Consider the following 10,999-nt stretch of genomic DNA (forward strand, 5'->3'; position numbering starts at 1 on the left):
ATCTGCAGTTGGTAAATATTGAAATTAAACCAGTGTTTGTTTTTAAAAATTCAGTTTTCTATGCTCCATCCTCCTCCATTGCTCTGATTCACGGTAATTCAGACGGACTCAGGAACTTCCAGCTTCAAAAGCTTCCTAGGTGATTTGAACAGACAGCCCAATTTGGGGTAATCATAATAAACAGGTGTTTACGTTTCCCCTTCCATCAATCCTAAAAATCTCTCAACTGCAGAGTTCTCGGTATGAACAGGGAGCAAGTCAGCACAGCCCTGCAGGCCCCTTCATGCAGCTCTCACTGACCAGATTCCTCAACTGGCAAGTGAAATATCTAGGATGCTCCTTCCTAAGGAAAAGGTAAGAATGAAAGAGTAGCTTGAGGCCTGGGGCTGCTGATCTGACTGACAACAACTCCTAATTAGTCACAGGAATAAGAATAAACCTAATAATTCACTGTCAGTCTGAACACTCATCTAAATGCTTTACAAGTGTTTTAGATACCATAATTTTCATTCAATCCCACAACAATGCTCAGGGAATGGACACAAAAACACACATTAAGTAATAGGCCTAAAGTCACCACCCCACTACAAGTATCAGCACCTGGCCTTAAACAACTAACTGAAAAATGGCTTCAACCACTGGTTAAGGAAGAAAGGTAAATATGCACATTCTCTGAGCACTAACTAAAAGTTTACCTCGTCAGGCCTCTCAGACTGATACTGTCAATACCAAGTATTGAATCCACTGAGAAAATATACTAAAGACAAGTCAAATAAAACCATAAAATGTAACCATTTTTAATAGAAACTCTACCAAGGCTACATATAGAATTCTTCTGGTATTTTATAGCACAAGAAGGAGTCCTATAAAAACTGATAGGATCTGAGGCAATGTCATTTTCCCTCCTCTGCATTTCCTGGTTTTACTATAATAAATTTGTACGCACAAAGAAAAATTTTAGTACAAGCAGCACTATACAGTCCAAGGGCCCATTAACTCCAACCTTGCCTTGCATAAACGTCCTATTTCAGAACTCAAGCGGATAAAAAATTTTGGAAAAACAGGAATATGTGTAAAGCTAAATATGTCAACAGAGTGATCATATTCTCCAGAACTCTGCTGTCCAATTCAGTAGTCACTAACCACATGTGACAAGTAGGCACAGGAAATGTAGCTGGTCCCAACTTTAATATGCTATAAGCGCAAAACAACAGATTTCAAAGACTTTGTAAAAAATTGGATTGTAAAAAATCTTTAGTTTTTTAAAAATCAAGTATGTGCTGAAATGAATACTTTATATACCTTACATTATATAAAATATACTAAAACTCACTTCACTTTTACTTCAACATGGCTACCAGAAATCTCCACAGCTGACTTGCCTTTGTGGCTCACGTTTTATCTCCATTGGGCAGTGTGCTCTAGCACCGTGTTACTCACGTGCAACCAGCAACATGGGCAACATCCGGGATCTTGTTAAAAAGGCAGAGCCTTGGGCCCCACCCTAGATTGTCGAACTAAAATATGCATTTCAGCAAGATCCCCAAATGTTTCGTATATACATACAAGTTTGAGAAACACTGTTCCAGAAAACTGCAATTTCATTTCCTTAAATCATAATGACAAACCCAGTATTCTTTCATCTACCCATTTACTAAAATGATCCATAGTGTGGAGCACTGTTCTAGGCCACTGGGATATTAGGGGAAAAAATCATTAAGAAACTCACTCCCTATTCTGGTGGAGTGTGTTCCAGAGGACAAGCAACTGTCAGTTCTGCTATAACACGGCTTTTTTTTTTTTTGGAAAATCAGGTTTGAGTCCTATTGATTTATCAGGAAACTATCTGAGCATAACACAAATTTCCCACTTACCTACAAACAATTTCATCTGCTGAGAAACACCAGCTGCACCCAGCTGACCAAGCTACATACGCATTCACAGGATAGACACACACCTCAAATACCTGCCAGTTACCCCAGTTCTTCCAGTTAGGAATGATATCCACCCACAGTTGATTACAATTTTCAGAAGGTTACTTCAGATAACCTTCCTTCCATCATTTCACAGTAACTCATAAACTGCAACCTTTCCACAAGCTGATTTCAGGTCATTAGCAAAGTAAAATGCTGTTACTAAATATATTGTTAGTATACTCCTTAACCATTTAACAAAGTTATATCAAGATATTTATAAAGTTCCTGTTTTAATGTGTCATTGACAATGTTTTTGAATACTGTGCCCCCTATCACATTTTCCCTAATCCCAGGGTGCAATTTTGCACAGCATGGTAACTTTCAGTAACATGTGCTGTAACAGAATGACTAGAAATAAATAACATCAGATCACTTTAAGTACAAGGAAAGAACAAAGCAGCAGACAGGACAGAGGATGACAGGGAGCTGTTTGAGTCATCAGAAGGGAAAGTAGGCCTCTAGGGGAGGGGGTGCTGAAGCTGACCCCTACTGGAATGAGACAGCATCAGGTGGACATACAGAAAGATGAGCATCCCAGAAACAAGGAGCAGAACTCTTGAGACCAGAACAAACTTCCTGAGGGCCAGTGCGGACAGAGCAGCACAAACACCCAGACACCAGATTTTACAAAGAGCCTATTACAGGCATTGGTAAGTAACAGGGTCAAGGGAGGGTCTTGAACTTGAGTGATGTAAGCTGACTGGCATTTTATCTGGACCCCTCCAGCTATGTGCTGTGAATAACAGTACGAAGCAAAAAGGATGCAGGACACCACTTAAGAGGCTGTTGAAGAGTCCAGGTAAGAGGAGAGAATAGCAATTTTAAGTATATACCACAGTTCAACTTAGGATCTGTTGGCCTTACAATGATGTGGAAGCAACAGGCATGCAGAGTGAAAAGCGCACTTCTAATTGTGAATTCTGCTCTCTTCCCAGGCTAGTGATATACCCTGAGGATGGGGCGGCAGCAGCAGAGAGACGGACTTCCCAGTCAGCCACGTAATTAGAAGGGGAAACAACTCCTACATTTACAGCCAATTCTGCTTTTCACTCTCAGTACAGCAGAGAGTTACATGAGATATTCAATACTTTATTATAAAGCAGGCTTCCTGTTAGGTAATTTTGTCCAATTGCAGGCTCATGTAAGTGTTCTCAGAACATTTAAGGTAGGTTAGGTGTATTAAATGCATTCCCAACTTATGTGTTTTCAACTTTTGAAGGGTTTATTAGAGATGTAACCAAGTGGTTATAGTTGGAGTACAACTGTAAGGTAGAGATAAGGTTTTATATACAGCAAAAACACTTGCCTTCTACTTTCGATAGCTAATAGTAGGCTACATAATTGGATTATATGTTCATCGTAAAACAGGAATAATCCTGATCAGCCTAATTCAAAGGGTTGTGGGACCGGATATAAAATGGCTTTCAAAATTACCATGCATCAAATAAATCATAAAAAGGAGACTCTTCGTAGGATATATTTTCAAGCCCTAAAAAACTGGTTTTGAAATGACTGACAAACTCCTCCTCCAATACTTAGTATAAGGTCCCAGAAGAAGAGTACAGGTACATATGTGGGGTATGAAGACACCCCCAGCTCACTGCTAACTCCACTCTTTTCAGCACCATAACAAAATGATTAACAACTTAACCCAAACCATCCTGCACAAAAGAATAAGACAAAAAGAGGCTTAACAGAAAGACCATCTAGAATACATATTTTCTGTGAATTATGAACCCCAAATCCTAAGCATGTTCACCAAGAACTTTAAATACATCTTGCATAACTCAATCAGTTCAATTAATACTGCCTTAGGCAATCCACTCCAGTCTTCTTGCCTGGAAAATCCCAAGGACGGAGGAGCCTGGCAGGCTACAGTCCATGGGGTGGCAAAGAGGTAGACACAACTGAGCAACTTCACTTACTTTCTTTCTTAAAATTTAAGATCTTAAAGTAAACCATACCAAAATAGTTTTGACTGTGAACTGAAATCCATTATATCATAATAACCACCTCTTTAAGAATACCGAGAATGGCTTGCCATGCCCTCCTCAAGGGGATCTTCCCAACCCAGGGATCAAACCCATGTCTCGCATGTCTCCTGCACTGGCAGGCAGGGTCTTTACCACTAGTGCCATCTGGGAAACCCGTTTCTAGACCAATCTTACTACTGGTTCCTTTCACACAAGTAAATATTCCCTCATCCATAAACTATAAAACAGGGATACTATTTGTTCTACCTACCTTCCAAGGTCAATGCAAGGATCAAATGAGACTGTTCATTTTTATAGTACTTTCTAACATTACAAATGCAAAGCATACTTCATTTTATCCCAGTGTAAAGTTATTCGAAGAACCACAAAAGTCATACTATGCAATTATCAGTCTATTTAATGTGAGAATACTAAAATATTACTAAGTTATTTTAAAAACTATAAAAACAAGTTATCCCCAAATACTTTCTACTGAATAACAATTCCTTCAAATGTTACGGTAACTGTCGTTTGAAAATTGGATTTCCCAATTTCTCCAAATATGGGTAAACGACCCAAAAAAAGGAGGGGGGAGGGATACTTTCATTATGCAGTGAAAAACTTTAAAGAAAGAATTTAGAAATGTAAGCACTAACTCAATTTTCCCTTTGTACTCAAAAATATTTGAATACTAACTTTAAAAGCTATAGAAATTCACTTAATTCCCACAATTCAGGGAACCAGTAAAGAATAATTACTTTCGATTTTGATTAAACAACTGAACTAAGCTATCTCCCCCTAAAAGATGTTTCTAACAGTTAATTCTTAGAGGGAAGATAAGAAAAATGGGACAACCCCCAAGAGGCTGAACTTTTGTGGAACAGATTTACATAATTCCTATAAAGCTACCCTTCATTCCTAAACTCACTGGTACTAGCATCATCCTGAAAGTTACTTGGTAAAATTATCATTAGAACTAGTCAACAAAAACATACTTTAATGAAATGGAAAAAGCTTAAAAATTCCATTATGTACAAATTCAACCTAAGCTATAAAAAAAAAAAAAAATCAAACGACTGTACCTTAGATTCCTGCTTTTGGTTATTTTTAAACAAAAGATTATATTTTGCAAGTTGATCACAATATATGTAAAAATAATTTTCCACCAAGTAATGAACTTTTAGGTAATGTTATGTCACAAAATTTACCTTAGTTACAATAAATAATCTAAACTCCCTTTCATAAATCCTATGGGATAAAAATCTCTAATTCCTTTAACTGTACAAACTTAGTTGGAATAAATCCTTTTAAACTGCAGACTTCAATCTTCTGCAGGGAGTGACAATCCTCAATCCCTACTTTCTGATTTCTTTCAGTATTAGTATGTCTTAAAGTCTTTTTATATATTACTCTAAATTGGCACTTTAACGAAATCTGAGGTGACAAGAACAACAAAAAAAAAACTGTGATGTGGACAGATGCCAGTAAAGCCCGGTGGGGCAGTGTGGGGTAGGGTAGGGGGTATGTAGACGCTTGAGTTAGGCATTTATTAAAATTAGATTTTAAAATCCTAAAATAAAAATCAATTTTATATTAGTTCAATAATATAGTAACCTGTTCTTATATTGTTACTCACACAGGCTGAGTACACAGAGAATCCAGCTTACTTGCATTTGACTTTGAATAATGGTTTTTATCTTTATGTGAAAATCTATCTACATATACAATTGAGTTTATAAAGATAAAAATATCAAGGAATACAAACACATCTATAATGAAATTACACATATTCACTTTAAAATGTTAGTTTCAAACTCTCATTGTGAAGAAAAAAACAGCTGGAGTCAAAGTATAATGACTTAAATATCTAAGAATTAACTGAGGGAAGAGTCACCACTTCACATCTTTAAAACACAGAATTAACATCAAAGATGCTCTCTGCACTCAAGAATACAGATCTCATTTTACAGTATTTGGTATTATTCCTCTGTGGTGTAAAGTAATATGGCAGCCAAGTACATGAGAGATAATATAGACCAGGGATGAAGTTAGTATTAGTTAAAAGGCTCCAGAGGAAGACAAGCAAATAGCTAAAAAGCAAATCAGAAAAGGGGATTAACTTAGCAAATGACTAGATCAGAAAGATAAGTTTCTTACAAATGGAACTAAAGAAACATCAGCAAACAGATGCAAATAAAAAAGAAACTAAAAGCCAACAAGAGGAAGGAAAATGAAAATCAAAATGAAGGGGGGAAAAAAAAAAAAAAGAGTACAGAAAAAAAAAGCAAGCAGCTAACAACAAGTAGCTCTCCAAAGTCAGAGCTTTTAGTAACAGCTTCAAGGACAGGACTACATCTCAGCATTACTTCCAGGCACACCACACAACTGCTGACACACAGTGGACGCCCAATGTTTGCTCAATATTTAAGCATTAAGCAACAGAATGTTCTTGTGAGTATTTCACCTGTAAAAGAACTTAATCAGACACAGTTCACTGTAAATGCATGAAAACATTTACAGAAGTTTCCTAGAGTACCTAAAATGACCCTTTTCTGGATCTGGGGGTAGACGACAGATTAACCAAATCATATTCACTAAAAGAGAACCTGGGATACTTATTCTCTTTAAGGAGATGAGGTGCCACATCCTATTTAGTCACAATCACCAAAATTTTAAAGACAAAGCACAATATAGTATAAACAGTACTGCCTTCTAAGATCCAACATTTGAAATGAAATCCACTATAGTAGTGACTGGTAATAGAATCTCAGGCTAAACGTAACACTACACAAAACTTACCCCAAAGATTAATATTAATTTTGCCCCCCAAATTCTAACTTATTAACCAGATCCACCTGCTGTTATTTCCAAACAAATGTTTATATGTGTAAGTAGCATAGAGCTATGCTATGTTTAACAGAGAACTATACTCCCCTCCCATTCAATAACCATCCAAATATTCCATCTCCATCCAATCTTTTCTTTTTTCCATGCAATCTTCTGACCACTATTAACTTCCTCAACCCACCCATTATATACAGAGGAGGCCAATGTTTTCCAATATCTCATCACACTGAATATAGCTGATTTCTATCCTAGCAGGCAAAAAGAGAACCAGAAGAAGCAAGATTTGAAGATAGTTGAAAATCAAGAGACAGAAAGCCATGAGGGACTCTGAGTTTCCTTATAAGCTTATAAAAACACAATCAAAATGGGCTGTATTTATTTCAAACACATTATTATGCAATTTAAGATCTTATGAATAATAGAGATGATTAATTGACTTAGTGAAATTGGTTTGTCCCTCAATGAATGCCAAATGTAGACAGGAAATCTGATTATTTTGGTAAATTTTGGATACATTAAATCTGAAAACAATTTATTTTCAGCCTCCTACCACAAAAAACTTGAAGCAAAGTAATAGCTTAATGGTAAAACCACTGAAATGCACTTTTAAAAAGGTGAGTATCTGAGTACATACAGAAGTTACATTAATAAGACCCTGGAAAATATGAAAAATAGTATTTTTCTTAAAAAACCTAACAAAAATTTCCTGTATCACGAATGACTTTCTTAACCCATGAACTGTCTCAAAAAACCTTCTAAATTTTTAAATTCATACTTTACCACAAGAACACACACCTGAACTCCTTAAAAAATAAAATGAAGTAGAAACAAGGATCTCAAAATTAACCAAGCCAAACTGCAATCTTGGAAAGTTGAAAAGCTGAAAATTCCTTTCTTGGAGAAATGTCCTGCATGTCACTCACCATTAATAAAGCACTGGTAGGCTACATTCATAAATGCATCCTCTATTATCACCCACTGGGGTCCAGCTGTAGATGCTGGGGTCAGCATCTTATTTCTACATAATTCGTTTAGGAATCAAAATATTCTGATGACATAAACATTTAGTAACATTTGCAAACTGGAAATATGACTAAAACTTTTTGTCTTACATAGAACTATTATTAATAAATATGTTTCAATTAAAAAAGCTACTCACCACCATCCCTCTCTCTAACTCTGTGAATATGCACATTTTTGGCCTTACTGTGACCTGTGCTGTCACTGTATTTGTTTTCAGGACTATCAGATCTCCGCAACATTTTGTTTGGTGGTGAAGGATCTGCGGCGTCTCGCATTTTTTCATGTCTGTGATCACCACTACTGGGGTGACTCTTCGATGAATACTTAAGTGCCTGTAAAACATCACCCCCCCAAAATAAAAAAGAAATCAAACTTTAGTTTCATAAGTCAGTTTTATCATAAAATTTGCTATATTACCTACATTCAGTTTTATGAATTTGTAAAATTGAAATTTTCTTTTTGAATTCTGCCTTTAAGTTACTCACACAAGACCTAAACACAAGTTATTGTAAGGCTCATCACACATATCAAAATGTTTTTTTTTAAAAAAACCTTCCATTAATCATCTTGTAAACACAAGAAATCAACACTTTGACAAACTAACTCCTCAAACTGTTCTGCAAGTTAAAAAGTTTAAGTATTCACTGAGTACTACTGTAATGTTTTTGCTCTGCAACTATGCTAAACACAAATACAAATAAGCATAAACACGTTTCTTCGATCTGACCCCAAAAAAGCATCAGAATTCAGAGAATTCTCATCAGAATTTCTCCAATTCTTGGATTCAAGTAAGTAAGGCATTTCAGATCTAGTTTAACTACTCTTGCAGACATGGGAAACAATTTTAAGGTATAGAAATGTAGGCTCTTATTTCTGACCTATCCTAATGGAACTTAATGGAACTCCCTCAAAAAACATTTAACATATTTAAGACAACCATGATATAGCTGTCTTTTTTAATGCACAATTAACCATGTTTTAGAGTGTGATTCAACAGTTTAATCGTTGACCTATCCAAATGTAATGCACAATGTTTTACCCGTCAAGGAACCTAGATTTTTAACTGGAACTTTAACTCATGCTATCCAGAAACACAACCGTTAGCTTGGAAACCCGCTCTCCTATCCTTTAAGTGGTCAGATGCAAGTATTTACTTCTAGAGTCACCCCAGAGTTACAAATTAATGAACTTTCCTCCCCCGGAAAACAGGGGCCAACTCTTTCAAAAAAATTTTTACAATGTTACACGAAGCTGTCACAAAAAGAAAACTATGTACCTAAAACTCCTTTCAGGACAGTGAACTACCCAAGTACTCAAAGATCTCAATTTCTACAGAAAGAAAAGCGCCATCTTTCACTGAAGACAATTATTTCCACCGAAAACAAACTGGGAAGGGGTAATGGTTTACAACTCACTTAAAGAGTTGCAAACCCATCAGTGGCTTCTTCCCTGCCCTTCCGTCTAATTCTGATACCTCTGCGTTAACTTTTAGTTTCCCCAAAACAACAAATGAAGGTGATTCCAGAGTTACTGAACATCTTGTCCTACCGAGTCCCGCACACCCGAATAACCGAGTCAGGTCCTTCCTGGACAAGAATCAATTTTTATTCCCTTCCCCCCCACCCTCCCCGCAAAAAGAACTTGAACTTCCTCCCGTCAGCTGTCAAAATAAGCCCCCACTCCTCGCCGGCGAGCGCCCCGGGAGGCGAGCGCAGAGTTTCCGGCCCCACCAAGCGGGTTTCGCGTCTGTGGCCCCGAAGGGCCTGCAGCGACCTGTGAAGCCTGCGCTCGAGTAGCGGCTCCTCCCTCCCCCGCCGGCCCCGCCGGCCCCGCAGCCCGCGCCCGCCCCGTGGTACCTGGTAAGGCTGCGCGTCCCCCCGCCGGTCGTGACAGCTGGAAAACAGAAGAAAAGGCCACCTGAGGCCGGAGAACGGGCCCCCAGCGCGGGGCCCGCAGAAAGGCCCCCGCTCCGAATCCCAGCGGCGCTCCGGCCCCAGGCAGCCCGCCCTCCCGCCGCGCGCATAGGCTCTCGCTCTCACACCCGTTCACACGCACTCCCGCCGGCGAGGGGCCGCCGCCGCCCGCGGCCGTCCACCCCCGATTCCCCCCCCGCCCGCCGCCGCCCGCGCGGCCGCTCCCCCTCCCGGCCGCTCCGGATCAGGGTTAACAACAAAAATGGCGGCGCGGCCGGCCCAGATGAGGAGGAGCGCCCCCCCGCCGCCCGCCCCGCCGCCTCGAAACGAAAAGACGATTTACCCATCACTGAGCCTCTGCTGTTTCCTCGCATACATTACCATCAATGCCCGGCCTGTGAGCGTGTGTCGGGGAGGGGGGAGCGGCCGCGGGAGACGGCGGCGGCGGGCGGGCGCGCAGGCGGCGGGCGGCGCAGGCCCGGCGCGCCCTCGGCGACGCTCAGCACCTCCCCGTCACTGGCGCCGGCGCTCCCGGGCCATCTCCTCAGTCCGCACCACGCTCACGCTCAGCTCAGGCCGGGCAGCGGCGAACCGGGGGGTGGGGGGGAGGGGACAACACGACGCGTCCTGCTCGCCCCGCGGACAGCGCGACTGCCTCCTCCGCCTTCTCCTCCTTCTTCTCCGCCGCCTCCTCCCCTCCTCCCCCCGCCGCCGCCGCTGGGTCCTTCGCCGCCTCCTCCTCCTGCCGCCGCCGCCGCCGCTGGTGCCGCCGCTGCCGCTCCACCAACTACATCCGGGCAACTCGGCCGCTGCGGCCTTCGGAAACCCTCGGCAGTTTCCGCCGCGCCCCTCCTCTCCCACCCTCGCGCGCGCCGGAACGCCGCCTTCGGCAAACCTCGGCTCGTCCCGGCCCTCCTCTTCCTCCGCGGCCTGGCTCGCCTCCTCGCGACCCGTCCGCTCTTTCCGGTCGCCGCTACCGGTCCGCACGCGCCCTTTCGGCCGCCGCCGTTCCGGTTTAGGGGTAGTCGGGCTCGGGGAGCCGCCCGAGGCTGGTCCCGGGGGCCCCGGGGCGCGCGGGGCGGGCAGCGTCTATGGGAGGAGGCCGGTGGGGCGTGAGAGGAGCCATCGCGGACTAAATAAGGGCGGCTGCGCTGCTGCGCGTGCGCCCGGCGGCGCGGGGGCGGGGGGCGCGCGGAGGAGCGCGCGGGCCGCCGCCCCCGCCCCCGCCCCTGCGGGCTCCGGCCGGGAAGCCCGTGGTTGGGCGGCG

The 10,999-nt window shown here is 41.9% G+C and overlaps 1 protein-coding gene across 3 annotated transcripts in view; it reads right to left on the bottom strand.

Moving 5' to 3' along the window:
* The window catches only part of WAC (WW domain containing adaptor with coiled-coil), an 80,129-nt gene extending 69,476 nt beyond the window's left edge, over positions 1–10,653 (bottom strand). For 2 of the 3 annotated variants that reach the window (XM_052650610.1, XM_052650608.1), the window contains exons 1-3: positions 10,076–10,157; positions 9,676–9,712; positions 7,956–8,151 (exon numbers count right to left, since the gene is read on the bottom strand). In XM_052650610.1, the coding sequence (XP_052506570.1) occupies positions 7,956–8,151; positions 9,676–9,712; positions 10,076–10,116 (274 nt within the window). In that variant the 5' untranslated portion in view covers positions 10,117–10,157. Of the gene's footprint in view, positions 1–7,955; positions 8,152–9,675; positions 9,713–10,075; positions 10,158–10,627 lie in introns of those variants that run through there. The other variant, XM_052650609.1, reaches the window with a different exon arrangement.
* Positions 10,654–10,999: the final 346 nt, after the last annotated feature.

Source organism: Budorcas taxicolor, chromosome 13, assembly GCF_023091745.1.
Source record: "Budorcas taxicolor isolate Tak-1 chromosome 13, Takin1.1, whole genome shotgun sequence".
NCBI classification, from domain to species: Eukaryota; Metazoa; Chordata; class Mammalia; order Artiodactyla; family Bovidae; genus Budorcas; species Budorcas taxicolor.